Source organism: Biomphalaria glabrata, chromosome 10, assembly GCF_947242115.1.
Source record: "Biomphalaria glabrata chromosome 10, xgBioGlab47.1, whole genome shotgun sequence".
Taxonomy (NCBI): domain Eukaryota; kingdom Metazoa; phylum Mollusca; class Gastropoda; family Planorbidae; genus Biomphalaria; species Biomphalaria glabrata.
In genome coordinates, this window is record NC_074720.1 from 41,272,357 (window position 1) to 41,293,793 (window position 21,437).

The window sequence follows — 21,437 nt, forward strand, 5'->3', positions numbered from 1 at the left end:
AATGGCTGCTGGTCGTGTGGTATGGGATCTCGATGGTACCATGTCCGTACGCTTCCCGCTTCATTCCCTGCTGTCCTGGATTGGGTACGAAATGTTCCCCAATACAATGGACAAGTAGAGCAATAGGAAGCAAGAAGTTTTCTTAAGTGTCGCATTAACTCTTTCTCTCCTAACTGACGATACGCGCGTTGATTCCACCAGAATGTGGTAAATAATTACGGAGAGAAAGAGTTAATGTACGAGTCAAGGTCACATGGTTTGAATAAATAAGTTGGAACAGCTACACATGGAGACGAAAGGCCTAGGAGAGATCTGAACGGAGGGATGTGAGGCCAGAGCCCTCCGTGGGCTGTAGCGCCACTGGGATGGATGGATGGATGGATAGGTACTCACACTACTGTAATCTACGCGTCAAGGTCTCGTTGTTTTGATAAACATGTTTACAATAAATTATTTAACTTTGAAGCATTCGCTAATACTGCCAATAGTATACATTGGAAATTCCAGAGTAGTAAATACACATTTCCAGCTAGTTTGAAATGAAGATTAGAAAAGTGTATTTAACTAGCGGGAGACAATATGCTGGATCGTTGAGATGTTCAACTGCTTCTACAAGGTTGTCATTGCCGGAAGTGGTAATGGATGTAAGCACTCCACTACCTATAAAATGCTTCCAAATGGCATGCGTCTCAAATAGCCTCTGACAACCAGTCCAACTCCTGGCCTTCACGTGGTGGAACTGTGCTCACTAACAGGAGAAGGGGCAAAGGCGAGTAACTGGCGCCTTAACCAGTAAGCTTCGGGCAGGAGGGGCTCGTTAGCCATGGCTGGCTACCCTCCTAGGAGAAGGAAAACTCTGAATTCAAACCTCTGTTGACTTGCAGCTATACCCAATCATGGGAAAGGCTTCGGGAGTCAACCCTGAGGAAAAATCAGGATCTGGCGACCTTAAGTCAGTATGCAGCACCCGGTGCTACACTCGGGCAGAACCTGCGACGCCGCTGACCCCAAACTGTATCGGCACTGCCGTTCCTTTGGATACATCAGCTGCGTGGAGTGGGGGGAGGGGTGGAGTGATGTGTGGGCGACATCGTTCCGACCACAACTTATGCCCAGGCATTCATCTCATTTCCATGAGATGATCCATAGTCGCTTCGCGACTGAAGGAGGCCTTATGAGATGTTCAAATAAGTTTATTGTGTCTTTTTGTGAATCTATTAGTTAAATGAATTTATATTGTGTAATTGTAGAGTGTGTTAAATATTTTCCTGCCTCCAAGTTCAGAAATAAAAGTGTTTTATTTCGTAAAGAGGATTTCTGTTCTGTTTCATCAATTAAGTAATTATCTCCAGTAATATCTGGAGTTTGTGTCATCTGAAAGGCAGCACAACAAATTGTAAACCTATAATCTCACTGCATCACTGTGATTACATGAACATTACATTTCTCACTAAGCTTACACCATAAACAGGCCTTTCAATTTGACTGGTTCCTGCTCCATAGATTCAATCACGTGACAAGAACAATTATCTTCAGTTCAAAGTTCGATTTTTCGGAAAAGAAAATATTCGGAAAATATTCTTTTTTGTCTGTAAAAACCACTTGAGCTTCGAAGATCGGAAAATTATTTTTTTTTTAGCCATTAAATACAAACAGTCAAAAATAACTTTCTAGATTGGAAGAAAAGTAAGCAGGAAGTAAAGATGTAACCTCTGTTTCTTCAAGTCATATGTCATGTAAATGTCATAATGTTATTGAGAAGATTTCGAGGGGGAATTCTGAAGATCACTTTTAAAAACTTCTCGTATCCTCTGCTCTTTGTTACTAAACTTAGAACAGGGAAAACGGTTCGATAATCATCTTACTTTTTGAAAACCGTACTCACGGCCTTGACCTTACGCTCACCATTCTTAAGTACTGCTAATGAGTAGCCAAAGTGACAGTGTCTATATAAGTGAGCCGGCTGAGTAGTGCGTGTCATACTGTGTGTGAGCAGTCCTGTGACTCGCTTGTCTGCTCTAGTTAGTTCTTCCATTTGCCCGATCTGTCTTGCACGCTGGTTTATCAGTTTGCTGTTTCGAATTGTAATCTCGAATCTAAATCGCTGCGTATTTACCGGATGGGAAGAACAGAAGAGTGATTGTACAATTCTGGGGGAAATGTCATCAACTATTTATCAATCTTGTGTTCATTTTTTAAAACTGACAGATGAGAGTCAGCGATACTTTTGTAGTGTCTTTTAAGTATAAGCTAGACATCTTACTGGTTTTGTATTCTCTACGAAGGATATCGTCTGCTTAGAGCAGCCTCGTTTTCAATTTTATTCAAGGTAAGCGGCGAGGAGAGAGAGAAATAAATAGTTTGGTGATTGGTTGGTCGTCACAATGGGCAATGTCCAGTACACACTAAATAAAGTCGTGGCCAGTAATATACTCAGGCGAGGAAAAAAAGCAAGGATTCTCATGTTGGGGATAGATGGTGCTGGAAAAACATCGCTACTTTTTAAGGTCAGTAACTAATCGCTACATTTTAAAATTATATTTGTAGTGCAAATGTAATGTATGTGTTTTTGTAATCTTTTTTTTTATAAAGATTCTTAATGGATTTAAACAAACTAGTAGACCCATAGTGTAGCATAAGCCCCGCACTTTCTTAGGACCCGAGCTAATGCGAGGTGTAAATGATTAAATTAAACCATTTTATAACCTATAACAGATTTCCCGCGTCCTCCTGATTTACCAGGAGCTCCTGAAATTGCAAAATATACGAAAAAGTCCCTCCAATTACCGGACATTATTAAAATCTCTTGAAAACTCATACAAATTTCATGAAATATATAGACCAAAATTGTCATTCAATATGGAAAACGCAAATCCAAGGCTCGATAAAAAAAAAACGGCATTATGCAATACCCGTAATGGTGGAATCTGGTGAAAGAAGCTTCTCGCGCCTCAAACTAATGAAGAATTACTTGAGATCAACAATTCTCGTAGATAGATTGAAACATTTGTTAATTCCTGCTATTGACAAGACTCGTGTAGTAATTCTGTGCGAAGTAAAGAATGAATAAAATGTAAATACGAATTTATTTTCTAATACAAACTCTCAATTTTCACTTATTATGCGTAGGTGTATGCGTATTCAAACATGTATCGGGAAAACTTGTAGCGGTAAAAACTTAATTTGGTTTGAGAGTTTCAAACTTGTAGCGTGAAAAAAACTTTATTTGGTTTGAGACTTTCGAGCAACCTTTCAGAAATAAAGATTATTACGTCATAGTCCAAAACTCCTGCAGGACGGTAGAAGATGGCGGTGGGCAAAGTTCAAACTCGGGACTTTCGAGACGACAGTCCGAAGCGCTCACCACACGACCTGGCAGGCACCTTCTCCCAAATACCTTCATATCCCACATGTCCACAGCAGAGATTGGCCCATATCGTACTAAGCATGCTATAGGAGCAAGGTAGATGTGTAACTCAGAATCATCAGATGATAATTAACACTTTCCGTTTATATGAAATTAACTCTTTCTCTCCTAACTGACGATACCAGCGTTGATTCCACCAGAATGTGATAAATAATTACGGAGAGAAAGAGTTAAAGAAACATTTTTTTTTTACATTCAAGAATAAAGGTTAAGCTCAAAATTGAAGACAATAGTGAGTAGTGACATTTACTTTAAAACTCGGTATAGTTAATAATAACCACTCCTATCTTATCTTATAAATACAGACGTTAATTCAAAAAAACAAAAAGATGATTACGTACGCGCATGTTAACCAATGACTTAAATTCTGCAAGGCAGGGGTTTTCCTGGCTTGGTCCATGCTCAAATAGCGCTAGGGAAGAAGGAGCATTTGTACAAATTTGTCCTTGCATATGAAACAAGGAATGTGCCTTTATCTTTGTTTCTTTCTGAGTATTACTGTAGGCCGACTTAGTTACCTGCTATCTAAACAACATTCTACTGTACTTAGTACCTGCTATTCAAACAACATTCTACTGTACTTAGTACCTGCTATTCAAACAACATTCTACTGTACTTAGTTACCTGCTATCTAAACAACATTCTACTGTACTTAGTACCTGCTAATCAAACAACATTCTACTGTACTTAGTACCTGCTATTCAAACAACATTCTACTGTACTTAGTACCTGCTATTCAAACAACATTCTACTGTACTTAGTTACCTGCTATTCAAACAACATTCTTCTGTACTTAGTTACCTGCTATTCAAACAACATTCTACTGTACTTAGTTACCTGCTATTCAAACAACATTCTACTGTACTTAGTTACCTGCTATCTAAACAAAATTCTACTGTACTTAGTACCTGCTATTCAAACAAAATTCTACTGTACTTAGTACCTGCTATTCAAACAACATTCTACTGTACTTAGTACCTGCTATTCAAACAACATTCTACTGTACTTAGTTACCTGCTATCTAAACAACATTCTACTGTACTTAGTACCTGCTATTCAAACAACATTCTACTGTACTTAGTTACCTGCTATTCAAACAACATTCTACTGTACTTAGTTACCTGCTATTCAAACAACATTCTACTGTACTTAGTTACCTGCTATTCAAACAACATTCTACTGTACTTAGTACCTGCTATCTAAACAAAATTCTACTGTACTTAGTACCTGCTATTCAAACAACATTCTACTGTACTTAGTACTTGCTATTCAAACAAAGTTCTACTGTACTTAGTACCTGCTATTCAAACAACATTCTACTGTACTTAGTTACCTGCTACCCTAACAATAACAATAACAAGGACGACAACAACTTAAGACTATAAAATCTAAAAACTTTATATGTAGATCTAATATTACATGGTGACTTAAAGATACTTTTACAAGTGATACTCGACATATTGCTTCCTGATCCGACTGGCCCTGCCAATAACAATCAGATCTACATTTCTCCAAACAGGATCTTTCTAGTGATAACAAGTGTGATCTAATTTTAACTCTGAAATTCTCGATTGCATAATAGGTTAGTCTGGCCCTGTTGTGATCTATCTAGATCCGTGTAGAGTTTTTCTTAATATGAACTTTTTATTTCTTTGACAAAACAAACAAAAAGAAAGTTGTTTTTGTTTTAAACTAGACAGGTGTCTGTCTGCATGTAAATAAAAGCATTGACATGTTTGTGTGTTAAAGTTTGACTGTTTGTTGACGAGGGTTTCATGAATATATTTTTTTTTGTTTCTGGTACATGTTCGTCCATTTCTTTGGATAGTAAGTGACATTAAAAACTCGGTTGATCTGGGTTTAGTTCGGGACATGTAACTCAAAGCTTAGGTTTCAAATTATTATAGTCAACTGTTTTGCAATTACCTGTATTATCACTGACAGATGGGGGGGGGGGGGGGGGGAATGCGAGTAACTGGCTCCTAAACCAGTAAGTTTTGGGCAGGAGAGGATAGTTTCCCTTGGCTGGCTATATACCTAGGAGAAGGAAACTCTGAATTTAAACCTCTTTTGCCTTAAAGCTATACACAAACTTGGGAAAGACTTCGGGAGTCAACCCTGAGGAAAAATCAGGAGCCGGCGATCCTAAGGCAGTTTGCAGCACCCAGCGCTACACCAAGGTAGAGCCTGCGACGCCGCTGACTCAAAACTGTATCGGCACTTGCCTTTCTTTTGGATACACCAGCTTTGTGGAGATGGGGAACTGATACGTGAGCTTTACGACTGAAGGAGGCCATTGACATAGATAATAAAACATTTTTACAAAGCTTATATCAACTCTGTCTGGTAAAAAGTGTGTACACGTTATTTCTTCCACACCCATTCTCGGATCAAGTTGAAACTTCGCACAATTATTCATTGGCACAGACAAGACATTAATCAATTTTAAAAAAGCAACCAATTAGTCTATTAATTACTGGTAATTAATTATTTTGTTTGATACCGACAAAGGAAACTAATCCTTCAGTATTCACATATATGGCTAAATGTGTTGGGTTTATTCCCCTAAAAACGATTTTTAACGCTATTTCTCCCTCACGCATTCTCCGATCAAGTTGATACTTGAAACAATTCCTTATTGTATCTAACAAAACACGAATCAATTTTTTAAAATACCCAATTAGTCAATTATAGATTGATAATTAATTATTTTGTTTGAGATCGAATAAGGGAAAAAACGTGTACATTATTGATAGATATAGTTCTTCCCCTTTAGATACGTTTTTTTTTTTTAAAGGATTTTTTTTTTACATCTTGCTTGTTCTCTGAGCTGACTTGTGAGCTGAGTTTATAAGTCCAGATTAGTTCCAATGAAAAGACGTTCCTCCACAAATGAAGAGTATCACCTCCCTTGCCCAGACCCCAAGCAGGACTGCAGAGGCAGGAAGCGGGCAGGGTTGGAACCCCGAAACATCAGTCCAAAGCGCAAGCCACATGACCAGGCAGCCCACAATTTGAGATTTTATGCGCGACTTCGATAAAAACACTTTTAAAAAAAATATTGTTTAAATCTAATTTCGATTTTTTAAAACTACAGGAAATTACATGCCCCTGTTTGTAAAAGTGCATCACTACAACAGTTTTATTTTGAATAGATCTTTTTGCATTCTTAAACTTTCCTGCTGAGAATAGTCGTTTTATTGTATCTTATCAAATTGAGCAGTGATGCCCACGTGACACCTTCGTTAACAGGAGTCATAGAAACAGATGACCTTTACATCATCTGCCCCCTTTTGTTGTTTTCTATTCAATACCATGTAAGTCGTTGTCATAACGCACTTTTAAGACTTTGACAACAATAAGCCGCTTTGCAGACGTGACCTAGTTATAGATCTATACCAGTGGTTCCCAGACTTTTTTTGTATCCTAGACCTCTTGCCATGCTTTCCAGTTTTCGGAAGGCCCCCTGCTTTAGTTATACGGTGTTTTATTATTGAGAATTCATTAGCTTCAAATTTTACGTTTTTATAACTAATTTCTAACCAGTAAGTCGAATAGTAAAAAGTAATTTAAAGCTACATTTCCAGTTGTTTATATTGATAAAATTCAGATTTAAACCAAACTAATAGTTCCTACGTATTACATAGAATGAACAAGCAGACTGGAAACGTTTTGTTATAAGGGGTTTGCAAGCTTCCTCGCTTCGGAGAGGAGGTTTCATTTAAGGATTTGTTATTCTATGAAGTTGTCCTTCCCAATATTAAATATTAATTTGCCCTAAGTATCATTGTATATGTTTTCACAAGAAACAAAGTTTTTTTTTGTTTTTGTTTTTTTGTAGATTTTCTTTTATCTATAATAAATCGAACATATGCCAATAGAAATATTCCAGTACTATATAAAGTTGACTCAGCCAGCTCACGCTCAGCTGTATAGAGAAATATGTCATTTTGGAGAAATATGTTGTTTGCAAAAAATTACACAAGAAGGAAGAAAATCTTCACTGCAATCTTACAGAGGTCAAGAAATTAGTGAATTCTCTTCTATAAATGTATTGCCCTAACAACCATTGGATCAGAGTTGATCTCAAAAAGCCACCACAAACGAAGGAGCTGGAATACTCAACAAAGGTATCAATGGAGAAAAATTAAGAAATCATGTCCATTGCAACTGGTGAGGTCTCTTATAGCCACAGAGCAGAAATGGGAGCACTGGAACTAGCATCTACCATGCTAGCAAATTACCCTAGTTTGCCAAACAGTCAGATTGTTTTTCTGACCGATGCAAAAGGAGTACCCCAAAGCTTGGAAAACTCTGATTTCTTCTGTGTGAAACTACTCAGTACAGCTCAATAACAACAGCAAAAAAACTTCTCCAATGGGTACCAGCACTTATTGAAATAGAAGAAAATGAGAAGGTTGACACACTTGCCAAGTGTAAAGGAACAAATACAAATGAAGAAACTAATAGTGAATAGACAAAAACGAGAAATGGACAAGCTCTCATCCGAATTACAAGAAGGATGACGCCTTTTATAAACTATCCCCCTACGATCAACGATTAATTTTTCACATAAGAACCAGACACAACAGAATGAGACAACACATGTTTCTGAAGCTGAAAATTTGAACTAGCCATTGTGGAGTCTCACCGAAAAATACTGTCTATGCCCAGTATTCTTCATCAAAAGGCTCGAATAAGACACTGGCCCCAAAACACCATCGTAGACGAGAAACTCTATGGAGAGCTGCCTAATCTGGAAACCACTGTGCAGTTCATCACAGAGACTGGTCTAGTTATATGGTCTAGTCAACTGTATCCTCCAAAATAATAATAAGTAAAAGAAGCAGCATAAGTCATCCTACTATAGTACGTCGATCGAGATTTTGTGGGACTATTCTAAACTTTATCTTTGAGTGTTCGAAAGTTTTTCAAACCTTTATCTTTATTATCAGGGTGGCATCGTCTCAAATGATCCTCCAGCTTAACTGGCTTTATAGCGTCATAAAAAAAGGCACATTAACAATTGTTTGTTTGACTAGGAAGGAATGAACTCCAATTTCCAATACTCAACGCTGTACAGTCTACATTTCTTCTAGTTCAAGTTACAACATGACAAAATTAAGCTATTCAAATAGAGTTATTAAATTACATACAACAATTTTTTTCATTCGAGCCATTTAGTAAGGTACAAATCATAAGTGTGTGTATAAAATAATTCCATTAACGGGATAACAAAGTTCAAATCATGACCTGCAGAAATGATATTCATTATCATAGACCCCCCGTGCCCATCTCACAGACCCCCAATTTACTTTTTCACTTTCGTAGACCCCTTGGAAGTCTTCGTAGACGCCTGGGGGTCTATACAGACCACTTTGGGAATCACTGATCTATACAATGCTTGTCCTTGTTTGGCACTTAAGGGGTTAACACTCTTTATGTACTAGCCATAGGCCCGGACTTGACGAGTGTGTTAACGTGTTGGATCTCACAGGAGCTAGCTTAAGGAGGCTAGCGATTTATTTTTTTAAATCAAAAGATACAGACTTGCGCCAATGGAAGATAATAATAATAATAATAATTTTATTTTATAAAATTCTGTTAACAAACAAAATGTAGGCTCAACCGCTCAAGGCGCTGTGATAACATTACAAACTTAGACACAAGAGCTAAAATGACAAACTAATCCTAAGAAATCTAAAAAAGATAAGATGTGAGGAGGGCTTAAAGCGAAGTTGGGGGGGGGGGGGGATGGAGAGAACTTTGAGTAAACGGTAAAGCCAAAAAAGAGGCTGAGTCACTGAATGACTTTGCTCAGCTCGCGCCACAGGACCAAGGATGGCTGGTCGTACGTGGATTTAATAAAGCGGGACCTCAAAGCGGTGAACATTGATACTGACCATTGGGAAGACATAGCCCTAGACCGCACTACGTGGAGAGAGATGGTGACCAAGAAAGCTATGGACAGCGAAAAAAAACATGGGACTGTTGTTCAGATTTATCGATGGTCCCAGGTTCAAATTCTGCCCGCTTCCATCCCCCGTCGTCCTGTGGGAGGTTTGGACTAGGAAGTAAATTATCTTCAACTCTGAAGGAACGAACGAACAGAGGTGGTCAAACCATCTGGCTGCGGTCGGCTCACAGTCCTCACAGTCGGCTCACAGTCGGCTCACACTACACGAATGCTAAGCGGAACATTGCAGGAATCTCGTGCCGTTATTTTTATGTGTTTGATTTCACTTAAGCTTCAAGTCTTAGCTCTTACAGATCAAAATTTTTCAATAAAAAAAACAAAAAACAACTCCGTACACCAATGGTCATCCCTTTTCTTCAGCTTGAATGCAGGAAATATTAGGCTGCATCTAGAACAAGCAAAGTATTTTTTTAAATTCCTTTTTTAAAAATGGAAGAACTCCACATTTACTGATATATATATATATATATATATATATATATATATATATATATATATATATATATATATATATATATATATATATATATATATATATATATATATATATCAATGCTGTAAAATTTATTTCTTTTTGTTTCGAAATCAAACAAAGTAATTTATTACCACTAATTAATTAACTGATTAATTTTTGTTATTGATTGATGTTTTGTTATCTACATTGAATATTTGTGTTAAGTTTCATTTCGATTCGAGAATGGGAAGTGGGAGAAATAGCGTCACAAACAGACAGACAGAGTGAGTTGATACAAGCTTTGTAAAAAGTTAATTAAGCGTTCCGTCCAAGTCATCTTGCTGTAAGGTGGGTATCCCAATAAGGGGGGGGGGCCTCTTAGTTTGTATTCATGGGTTCCTAACTGCCGATTTCCACAGGGTCTCAATATCTTAACAAAAAAAAGGGTGAGCAGCATGCTAGGGATTCCCACCGGTTTTTTTCATTAGAGCCTACTCTTTTCTGGTCTTGAATTTACTGTCCAGGTCTGCAAGCTTCTGTTTTTTTGTTTTACTTGTGTGTGTACGTTTGACTAAAATATGACTTAGATAGGCCTACTGTTGTAATAAATGCCCACGCTTGGTTGACTTTCAGATGTCCGTGCCAGACTATGTGGTCGGCTCGGCCATATCCACACTGGGCTTCAACGTGGAGAAAGTCAAGGTGACCCGAAACGTCCGCTTCACCCTGTGGGACGTAGGAGGCCAGGAGAAACTTCGCCCGTTTTGGAAGAACTACTTCGAAAACACGGATGTGAGTACAGTGCTGCGACCTTCAACTCAAAACAATGTCACAATGACTTAGTTCAATGCGTTTATTTTTAGCAATATTATGGTTTTTGGGGAAAATCTCGAGTAATTTTATAGTTAGATAACGATCGAAGACGTTTCAATATAATTAAAAAAAGACGTGTTTTTTCGACGTCACTTTCAGGATTTTTAAAGATGAACAAGTAGCAAGAAGAATTGACTACAGACACTGTTGTCTGTGAAAGACATTATACGTCATTGTCATTGACGGCGACCGAGGAATTTAATTGACATAGAGTTAGGTTGTTGTTTTTTAATTGTTTTTATATAGCGCTACTTTCATGCTTATAGCATACTCAGCGCGCTATGGTCCAATCTCTTTTGTGGTCCAGTGGATGGGGGGGAGGGGAGGGGGTATCTGGGAGGGGGTTTTCGTGCTGCCTTTAGGCGCTTAGCAAAAAACAACTCTGCTGGAGTCAGGATTCGAACTCAAGCCCCCTTGTTAGCCAAGTCGTAGCTAAGTGGTTTTTGACTTCTCAACCACACATCCCAGACTGCTTAACTCTTTGTCTTCTAATCGACGATACCATCGTTGATTTTGACCTCATTAAATTAAATTAATGATTAATTTTTTAAACTTGACTTTGAATTAAATAAAAAGAGCATGCATTTCCCTTTAATTCTATACCAAATACAACATTTTCTGATAACAAACAACAAAGCTATTGAAGCCCAATCATAACAGGGGTAGTGAAATAGTAATGAGCAAAATGAAGAATTCCTTCAAAACGTGGAAAAATAATTACGGAGAGAAAGAGTTAACACATGAAATGGCGCCATTTTGAAAATGCGTCCTATAAAAAGTTGACAAAGTAGAATCAGAATGGAATTTTCTACTTGATAAATCTTTCTCCGTCTAAGAGTTTTGTAGAACCCTTGAGCAAGACTACTCGCCTTCTTCTTTCTTCTTTGTTGTCATTGTTATGTTGGAGCATTCAGATGACTAGACCAATATGTGAGATAAACTGTCCAGTGGTTTCCAAATCAGGGAGCTCTCCATATAGTTTTTTTTTCTATCGGGTTATTTTGGGAGCATTGTATTGTACGGACCTTTTGGTAAAGAGGGCAGTTTTTAAGGACAAGGTCAACATTCTCTGGTGACACTCCACATGGGCTGATTTCACTGGTTCCAATTTTGAGCTTCCGGTACATATGTTGTCTCATTCTGTTGTGTCCGGTCCTGAGTCGAAAGATTAGACGTTGATCTTGTCGGGATAGCTTATAATAGGCATTTGTGATTTTTACACAAAAATGTAATCTTATCTTATAAAATACAGACGTTACTTGAAAAAAAGAAGATGATTAAGTTCTACGCGTGTTCCTCTGTCAATCTAGTCATGCATGTTAATCAATTATTTAAATTCTGCAAAGTCACTGTTTTTTCCTGGCTGGCTCAGGCAACCCATTTCATGCTCTAAATGGAAGATGTAGCATTTGTACAAATTTGTTCTAGCAAATGGAATAAAGAATTTGCCTTTATCTTTGTGTCTTTCTGAGTACTTCATTGGCTTTTGTTTGTGTATTTGAAGATTATGGCTCAGTGATTTATGTATGATTGCTACTTTACGTTCAAGTCTTCTATGCTGAAGGCTTCTAAAGTTAGTGATAATTTATTTGTAGAGATCCCGTTTAAGTAATACAATTCAGTACGAGAAAAAAAGGGGCAAAATTTTAAACTAATCCGACACCATATTGAAAGATCATGGTTGCCAAGGAAACAGTAAAAAATTACTTTGTGATACAAAGTGAAAAATCTCTTATATTTGATCCTTCTGTACTGGAAAGTGCACCAACAAATATTGTAATAAGGTTCCAAAATAAGTTACTTATCAATAATTCTGTATTCTGTACACTGAATGGCTTCCTGGTCGTGCGGTTTGCCCTCTGGACTGTTGTTCTGACTTATCAATGGTCACGGATTCAAGCCCGCCCGCTCCCATCCCCCATCGTCCTGCTGGAGGTTTGGACTAGGAAGTAAATTATATACAACTCTGAGGGAATATTCGAAACACGTAAAATATGTTACACCGGATACGCCAAAAAGCTTTTTAGTTGTGGATTTTCCTCCATGTATAATATGTTATTTGTCATAATTCCATTTCGTCATTTTCTGTGCTATAATTATTTTTTTTTCACTGTCATTTTTTGGTTAATCTCAATATGCATATTTTTTTTTATCTGCTAGGGAATTCTATTCGTCCTTGACAGCACAAACGAGGCTAGGTTACTGGAAGTGAAAAATACGCTCGAGAATATTCTCCGCAGCCCGTATCTTAAGGATGTGCCTGTTGTGATTCTGGCGAACAAGCAGGACTTTGCCGATGCCCTGGACATCAGTGTGCTGGTGGACCGACTGGAGCTGGCCAGCATCAAGGACAGGCGCTGGTTGATCCAGGGAACGTCTGCCTTCACGGGTGCTGGGGTCTGGGAGGCTCTGAAGCAGATGAAGAGATTGATGAAAGAAAGTAGTCGACCTTGGAGAAGGGGCTAACAAATGTCTCATTTTTAAACTGGTCTAAAAGTTTTCAGGCGTGACGTCTTCGACCTATTGACCACTCGGCCTTTTGGGCAAGCTCCAACTTCAAAATGTTGATACATTGTTTCGTAACTGGATTTGAGGCAGTGTAGACTGCTGTCCAAGGCCTCAACCTTAAGGGAAAAGGGCTTTATAAATGTCTCAGTTTTAAGCTGCTATAAATGTTTTCAGACGTGGCGTCTTCAACATTTGATTACCTTAAAAATCATGCTCCGGCCTCCACTTACGTAAATCCGGCACTGGATGATTAACTCATAGTGTACATGTGAAATAATTGATGGTGTCAGCGGACGTTCATTATAGTCTTGTTTGATATGATTTGTTTACATAACATACTACATAGACTCTTCAAATTTCTTATATGAGTTTCTGATAATATGAATTCATAACTTCTAATGAAAGATATTTATGAATATTATTTTCTTTAATTTCTGAGGGCTAGAATGAAATACTACTAACATTTGCAACGCATGAACCTAACATACTTAATAGAACGTGATTGTGATGCATCTTGATATAATACATTATTCAAATATGTGGTGTTCAGAAATGGAAAATAACAACAATTCTGAATACATCCAATTGAGACGCCGTATCAAGAGCTTGTAAGTAGCCTAAATACTGCAGCTTTAATACTGCCGCCTTTACTGTATCCTAAATACTGCTGCATAAATACTGCAGCCTAAATTCTACAGCCAAAATAGTGCTGCTTAATACTGCAGCCTAAATACTGCTACCAAAATACTGCAGCCTAAACTAAGACAGTGTGTATAGCGCCCAGCTCAACAAAATACATCGAAGCAACCAGCTATATTCATTTGTATTATTTGTAAAGATTTGTTCAGTTATTTGTACAACAGGCACATCACCCGTTCTATGTATGAATTGGCCTTAATGTATGGAAATCTCTAATTGAGTCACGTTTTAATCAAACTTATGTAAATAAATTGTTGCTAGCAGACGTGGACTTTATAATGTCGGGGCACTGTGCAAGTTGGCAATAACACTGAACTGCATAAAGAAAGCAATGAACTTTCATTCTCAGATACTGCTACTTCCTCTGGAACCTTCTAAGCATCTTTGATGTCACTACAAACACAATATGCAGAAAGCTCAAAACCAAATGATATTTGATTGACTGATATTATTTTAAACTGCGTTTGGATTGGCCCAATCTGTAGTGACGTACTAAAAGTAATTCTATGTTGTATTTGTTCGTATGCAATAATTGATATGCGTGTGTTTACCTAACTAACCTTGACCTCCCAGGTCATGAATATGTATTATACTTGTTTTTGTTTGTGAAGATCGTGGCTCTTTGGAGTGCAGTGAACGCAAGGGTTAATATTATTACGTTCTTCATTGTTGTGTCTGTTTTTTTTAATAAACTTCACATATTTGCATTTATTGTGATTCTTTTTTTTCGTTATTGAATTTGAATACTTTTAGTTACTGGTAAAGCGTTTTAGGCGATCTCTCTACTCCTGTATGGTTGTGAAAGTTGGACACTGAACGCTGAAAGAAGAATGCCAAGCTTTTAAGAGTAAATGCTACAGAAAAATGCAGGGTGTTAGATACCAAGAAAAGAAGACGAATCGGTACATTTACAAGTCAACACTCTGGGTGGTAAAAAGGAACAATAGCACTGTGTCGTTACGATCTTCTCTCTCCTAATCAGGCGTTCTGTAAACAACTGCTCAACACACAGCAAATCAAGAACTTGATAACAAAGAGTTCCAAATAATCTGGTACTTTAATGAATAGATAACAGCCAATACTAGACCATTGGTAACACATCAACAACTAAAAATGTTACACTGTACATCACCGTACTAAACTCTACTGTCTCTATCTCTTCCTGGACTCGTACATTCACTTGAAGACTCCACCAGGACCGACTTCATGGCCGACTAACATTCCCGGTCTGCTAGTAGAGGTAGTAACACTGAGATGGACACTTGTAGTCCAATTGAATTTCCATTTGTGTGAACCAATAAAACCCTATCTTAATGTAGCCCTATGGACTTAGCCTGTTATTTAGTTGGCACTATTCAAGTTCAATTTAGCGCCCCGCCCCCCCCCCCCCAACAGTGTTGAGTCTATCGAGTAAATCTCCAATACAGGACAAAGTTCTTCTTCTGGTAACTAAATTATCTCATCCCCCCCCCCCCATCCCCCCGAAAAAAAATTACAGATCTCATTTATCTATATTTCATTTAACTATCCATATTTCTATCTATCATATTTTTGGGGGTAAAAATCAACGATGTTGTGAATTGGCGATGCTATTCTTTTGATTTGCAATAGATGCTTTCAACAAAATCAGTTTTACATTTACAGAAACGTTCCTGCTGCTGGCTAGGGGATTAGGAAGTACCTCTATACGAGAGAAAATTATTATTTAAAATCTGTCTGGCATTTTACGTCTCGAGAGACGATCTTTTCCCTTTGCAACTTCTTGTGTGACTAAAGAGGCCAATCCTTGATACACAGCTGCGTTCAAAGGTTGGGCATATGTAATCACCAGGCGCCGTTGCATTTTCACCCTTCTTTCTGCTTCTGTTGTGTATGACATCTGCAATCTGTGACCCTTCCTTTATGCTCTCTCTCCATGTGGATCTGTCCAGTGCCACCTCTTCCCAGTTGCCAGTGTCGATTTTGAAGAGCTTCAAGTCGCGTTTGCTTACATCCGTATAACGTAAAAGTGGACGACCAGCGGCTCTCCTGCCTTCTATTAGATCGCCATACAGGATGTCCTGTGGAAGTCGACCTACTGGCATTCTACGAACGTGGCCAAGCCAGCCAAGGCGTCTGCTGCTGATAACAGAGCGGATGTCCTGGCACCCTGCTCTTTGTAGCACTTCCACATTAATTATCTTATCTTGCCACCTTATATTAAAGATCCACCTTAGGCATCGGATGTGGAAGACATTCAGCTTTTTTTCCTGCCCTGATTAGGTTGACCATGTTTCACTTCCGTACAGCAAGGTGCTCAACACACAGGTCCGGTAGACTAGGACTTTAGTACTGCTAGTCAGCAATATGTTGTCCCAGACTCTTTTCTGCAACCGTGACATGGTGGCCATTGCCTTGGCTATCCTGTTGTTTATGTCTTTATCCAGTAAAGTGATGTTGGATATTATGGAGCCAAGGTAACAAAAGTGATCAACAATTTCTAGTGATTGGCCATTAATGCTTACTTGAGGTGCAGTGTATATTTAAAATAAATGCATGAAATGTACACTCTTCCTAAGTTACTTCCCTTGGAAAGCCTCCAGCTTCATGCAGTGCTAGGAGTGTTATGTGATGGGAACCTGGGACTAGACACGTTATCTTCTTATATAATACAGACGTTACTTCAAAAAAGAAGATGATTACGTCCTACGTGTCATGCATTTAGTCATGCATATTAACCAATGACTTAAATTCTGCCAAGTCACTTGTTTTCCTGGCTAGCTCAGGCAACCCATTCCATGCTCTAATAGCACTAGGGAAGAAGGAGTATTTGTACAAATTTGTCCTAGCATATGGGATGAGGAATGTGCCTTGGCTATTCTGTAAAGACAGCTTGGAAATCAACTGTAGACCAAAAGTTGAGAATGGTAGCTCAAACTCTATCAAGTTTTGATAAGCACATATACTATCCAGCTTGATAAAAGATATGTTTCCAACATCAAGCTCTGATAAGTATTTTGATACCTGTTATGGCTATTGGTCAAGTGTTAAATATGACACACTTATTATCAGGTCATTAATTAATGTGATCAAAGCTCTAAGAGCAACTAACCATTACCTTGTACACAACCTGTCCAAGCCTTGTACACAACCTATCGAGCCTACCCAAGGAACACAAATCTTAGTAACACTACTGGTTTCTACGTAAACCTACTAATGATACACTACAGTAACTCTTCAGTCTTTATATAAAGAGTAGTTTTATTAAGTTTATTCCAAAATACAATAACATAGAGCCTACACAACAAAGTCATAGCATTAAAAAAAAACATTAAAAACACAAGCCTTTTAACTCAACAACATGTTGAGCCCTCTCCCTAACACCAACTTCTGCCACTATCAAATTGTAGTTCATCCTTTTTGGAAAAAAAAATACTAAATCTTTTAAAGTTCCAAACAGTGGATATTAATCTATCCTCTCCTAAAAAAAAAAAAAAAGACTAAATCAATAAAACAATAAGTTGCATGAACTGAGCTTTATTATTAGGCAAATATGATTTTTTTTTTTCAGTTTTAAAGCTCTTGTATTAGTTACACTCTACATAGCCTCGGCCATCTACAACGGAAACTACGTTTTTCTGACATGAGAATAAATAAAATGATGAGGATGATAAGCTGCGACTGGAAGATGGAACAGTCTAACATGTATATATGTCAGTGCAGCGTGAACTGAAGGCCACCGATAAAACATTTAGATTTGCCAACAATGATGGGAAACGGTACAAAATAATTGCTAACGTACGCAAGACTATAAGTAAGGCGTGCTGTTGATTTTTTAAAATATAAAAAAAATTAAAGGCTCATAGAATATGCTAATCATTAATCTGAACCAGCGGGGCTGTTTGTTTGGCGGAGGATGCAAGAACAGGGAGGGACTTGTGGCCCCCCGTGAAGGGTGGGGGTTGGGGGGCTTTGTGTGTGTGTAAGATATCAACATTTTACATTTCAAATAAAAAAATATTGTCAAAGAGAAAACATAAGCTTAATTAGATGTATTTAACAGTCCAGTATTTTTATTTAGGATATGTACTTTTATTTTTAAAAAAAGTAATTATATATAATAATTGTTTGTACAGTCTGGTCCCTTATTCAGTTGTAAAGCAGCAAGCGACACTCGTGACTCAGAACCACGACCAAATTTTTTAAAAAGTTTTGTAACAAAAATATATGGCATAACCTTTCGACCTTTTTTTTTATTATGGCCTTGATGATACCACAGTTTACATAAGGGAAAAAAAAAAAATAACAGAATTGTAACAGATAAAGCTGTTGTCACAAAAATTGTGCACATTACATTCAACCAATGTCATACGCCAATAAAATTGTCTAGTTAAGATATCGACAAAACAATTGTTGTCTACTTGAATGAAACCAGTCCAAAAAAAAAAAAATGAAATTCCTACAATTTAAAAATAAAATGTATGGTGTCTAATGGGAAGTCTGTATCAGCAAACCTTAAAACATGGATCATGTACCTCAAGGAAACAAAACAAATTGACAGGAATGTTTGAAAGTGACTTCATAAATTGGTGTCAGAGTGTACAAAGATTCCTACAAAAACATTTTCTGGAATAAAATGCCATAAAAAAACAAAAAACAGGCTTAGGTGTGCTTACATCAAAATTTGAAACAAAATACACATAAAAAATTGTTTATTTTACAAATTTGTTCCCTTTATGTAAAATATGTTTGCTCCAAGTTTTGGTCACTAAAAAATATACATGCTAAGGAAATTGGGCTATGTGTATATAAGATAAAAAAAAACAACAACAGCATTTGGCAAAAAAAAAAAAACCCAATAAAAACCCAGCAGACTTACACCCCAGATGAACATCAACTGTAAACGTTCTACAAATAATTTCAAAAACCTAAAAATAGTTGTGAGGACCATTCGAACTTTGTTCACTCCGAGGATTGGCTTATATTTATATATGTATAAATGTATGTATAAATAGTTAGTACTCAGACTAAATGTCATTTGCAAGATTCACATCGAGCCACTCTTTGTACTTGTGTTTCTACCATCCACTTCCATAGCTACACTCAACTCTATTGACTACAGCGTTCTACTTGGCCTGCATGGAGTCTGTCACAGCCTGGCCGTTCTGACTGAGATCCCGGGCCATGAGGCAGGCAAAGATTGTCATCACCATCTTCTGCTTGACTTCGACAATATCCTCGGGGAGGGCGTACACTTTGGCTCCAGCCTTTCTGGCAATGCCGATGGCATACCTGGCATTAGCCAGTTTATCCTGCAAAAAAAGAAAAAGGTTATATTTGTGTGGTCTTCTTTAAGCAAATATCATTAACACCCCCAAAAAACATGGAAGTAGGGCAATGAATTTAAGCGCAAGCTAAATATCTGTGCTTTTACATGATATAATTCTTTTAGCCCTCGACACCTAAGTCAGACTGACGAGCTCCCTGGTCATGGCCACATTCTAATATGCTTGCGAGTCCTGGACGCTGACTGCAGAGCTAGAGAGAAGGACTCTAGCAATGGAATTGGGATGCTACAGAAGGATCCAAGGTATTAGATCACAATCCAAGATTTGAGACAGGGTTGCTACAGCAATTGGACATGACGATAACCTGCTAACTACTCTAGAAAACACTATGGCCATATTACAAGGTCTTCAGGACTCACAAAGACCTTCCTTTCGGGGAACAGTACCAGGGAAAAGAAGAAGAGAAAGACAAGAATGGACGAGCCTGCCATTGAAAGTGATTCTATCCTAGGCGAAAGACAGCAAAGAATGGAGAATGACAGCCGACAAATCTTGTGTAGTGCCCCAATGGTCCAACAGACTAAGGGATAGACGAAGGCTTATTTAATCTTTGAAATTAGAAATACCCCTTCAACAAAGATCCTTAAAATTGATTATAGCATGCTCAGGTCACTAGGTCCAATCTCTTGTGTGGACCAGTGGGGGAAGGGGTATCTAGGAGAAGGTTTTCCGTGCTGCCTTTAGGCACAGTAAACACAACTCTGCTCGAGTCGGGTGTTGAACCTCGAGCCCCCCTTCATAGGTAGCCAAGCCAATCCAAGTTCAAGCGCACTTAGCCTCTCGACCACGCTTTCCACTTAAAATCATGTTTATCCATCTGTTCATCTAGTTATTCCTCTTAATGATACAGTCAAATCCAGCTAATAAGACCAAATCGAGAAGCTATCATTTTAGTCCTTTAACAACTTTGACTGCATGTAGTTTTTGGATTTGGTCCAATTAACCAGATTAACTGAATGTATAATTGTTCTAATTTAATTTTGGCTGATTTAAGCAAACTATTGTTTTTTTTTAAAGTAGTCCAAAGAAATAGGACTAGGTACTAGCTACATGGAATATGAAATATTTTTATTCTGATCTTCCTGGGTAGTTTATTGGCTTATATTTGTGTATGTGAAGTTGTATGTACATGTTACATGCTGCAAATGTGGATTACTAGATTACATCAAAAGTTGCAGATTAACTTTTGAACATTTTGAAAGAGGTTGAGAGGGATGAGCATAAAATGTGTAAACTGTGTTTTTTTTTTATAAAGAAATGCACTGTTTAAGAATATATTTTATGCTTACAAAATACATGTTGAACTTTGTAAATAATTTTTTTTTATTACATTCATTTCACATGCACCAAATCATTGTGAGTATTCTTATTATTACTTATCATTGTCATTAAGATCAACTTTTAATCTTGTTTTACAAACGGTGTTTTTGTATGTAAGAAAAAAAAAAAAATTTCATATTTAGTTTAAAAAAAAAATAAAAAAAAAAAAAAAAAGAGAAGAGGTATATTTTGAAAAGGCCAAAACTAGTTATTGCACCTTTTTCTTGTTTTCTTTACTTCAAAGAAGAAGATGATTACATCCTACGTGTCATGCATTTAGTCATGCATATTAACCAGGCAAGCTACAAGTGATGGTGAAATAAGATTTTAATATCGTTTCAAGTTTTTGACATCTAACCAAATGGATGGACAGACAAATTCGAATAAACCAATCGCAGCTTTTCCATATGGGGGAGCTTTAAAAAAAAAATTTTTATTTCACTAATTTTGCATGAATAAAAAACGCAAATTTTAGTTTATAAAAAAAAACAACTTTGGGCATAAAAACAAAAGACAACTGTTAGACAGACCTCATAGGTGGGTGCATCTTGTAAAACAACTTTCCAGTCGACAACAGATGGCTTGATTTTTTCGATCAGTTTAATCAGAATGATACTGTCAGCTAAATTTGGATCACCAAAGCTAGTGAACTTGGCTGTCTTGTCCAACTGAGAAGAATATAAAACATGGATTAGGCTCATTATGTACTCGACTAGTGACAAAATGTTGCTAATAAGAACAAACTAGGTTCAACATGTAAATCTTAATGTAAAAAAAAAAAAAAAGTAAAGTTCCCCTTTCAGACCTTGTGGTCAATAGGGCAGATGATGTAAAGGTAATCTGACTCTGTGG

General features: G+C 37.5%; 2 protein-coding genes across 2 annotated transcripts in view; one reads left to right on the forward strand and one right to left on the reverse strand.

The window, feature by feature from the left end:
* The first annotated feature begins 1,970 nt into the window (after positions 1-1,970).
* Positions 1,971-14,649, forward strand: LOC106077943 (uncharacterized). The gene is made up of 3 exons (XM_013238653.2): positions 1,971-2,507; positions 10,492-10,650; positions 12,892-14,649. Exons 1-3 carry the CDS (start codon positions 2,385-2,387, stop codon positions 13,195-13,197), a joined length of 588 nt encoding a protein of 195 aa, XP_013094107.2. The 5' UTR covers positions 1,971-2,384; the 3' UTR covers positions 13,198-14,649.
* Positions 14,650-17,158: 2,509 nt separating this feature from the next.
* Positions 17,159-21,437, reverse strand: part of LOC106079496 (plastin-1-like) — a 44,320-nt gene continuing 40,041 nt past the window's right edge. Inside the window, exons 12-13 of the mRNA XM_056043324.1 lie at positions 21,116-21,253; positions 17,159-19,229 (exon numbers count right to left, since the gene is read on the reverse strand). Of these exons, the coding sequence (XP_055899299.1) occupies positions 19,044-19,229; positions 21,116-21,253 (324 nt within the window). The 3' untranslated portion in view covers positions 17,159-19,043. The remainder of the gene's footprint in view (positions 19,230-21,115; positions 21,254-21,437) is intronic.

Excerpts from the sequence above, each read along its gene's own strand:
- LOC106077943 (XM_013238653.2), top strand. The coding sequence starts at position 2,385 with ATGGGCAATGTCCAGTACACACTAAATAAAGTCGTGGCCAGTAATATA. Across the intron at positions 2,508-10,491 it reads AAACATCGCTACTTTTTAAG|ATGTCCGTGCCAGACTATGT; the intron begins GTCAGTAACTAA and ends GTTGACTTTCAG. Across the intron at positions 10,651-12,891 it reads ACTACTTCGAAAACACGGAT|GGAATTCTATTCGTCCTTGA; the intron begins GTGAGTACAGTG and ends TTTATCTGCTAG.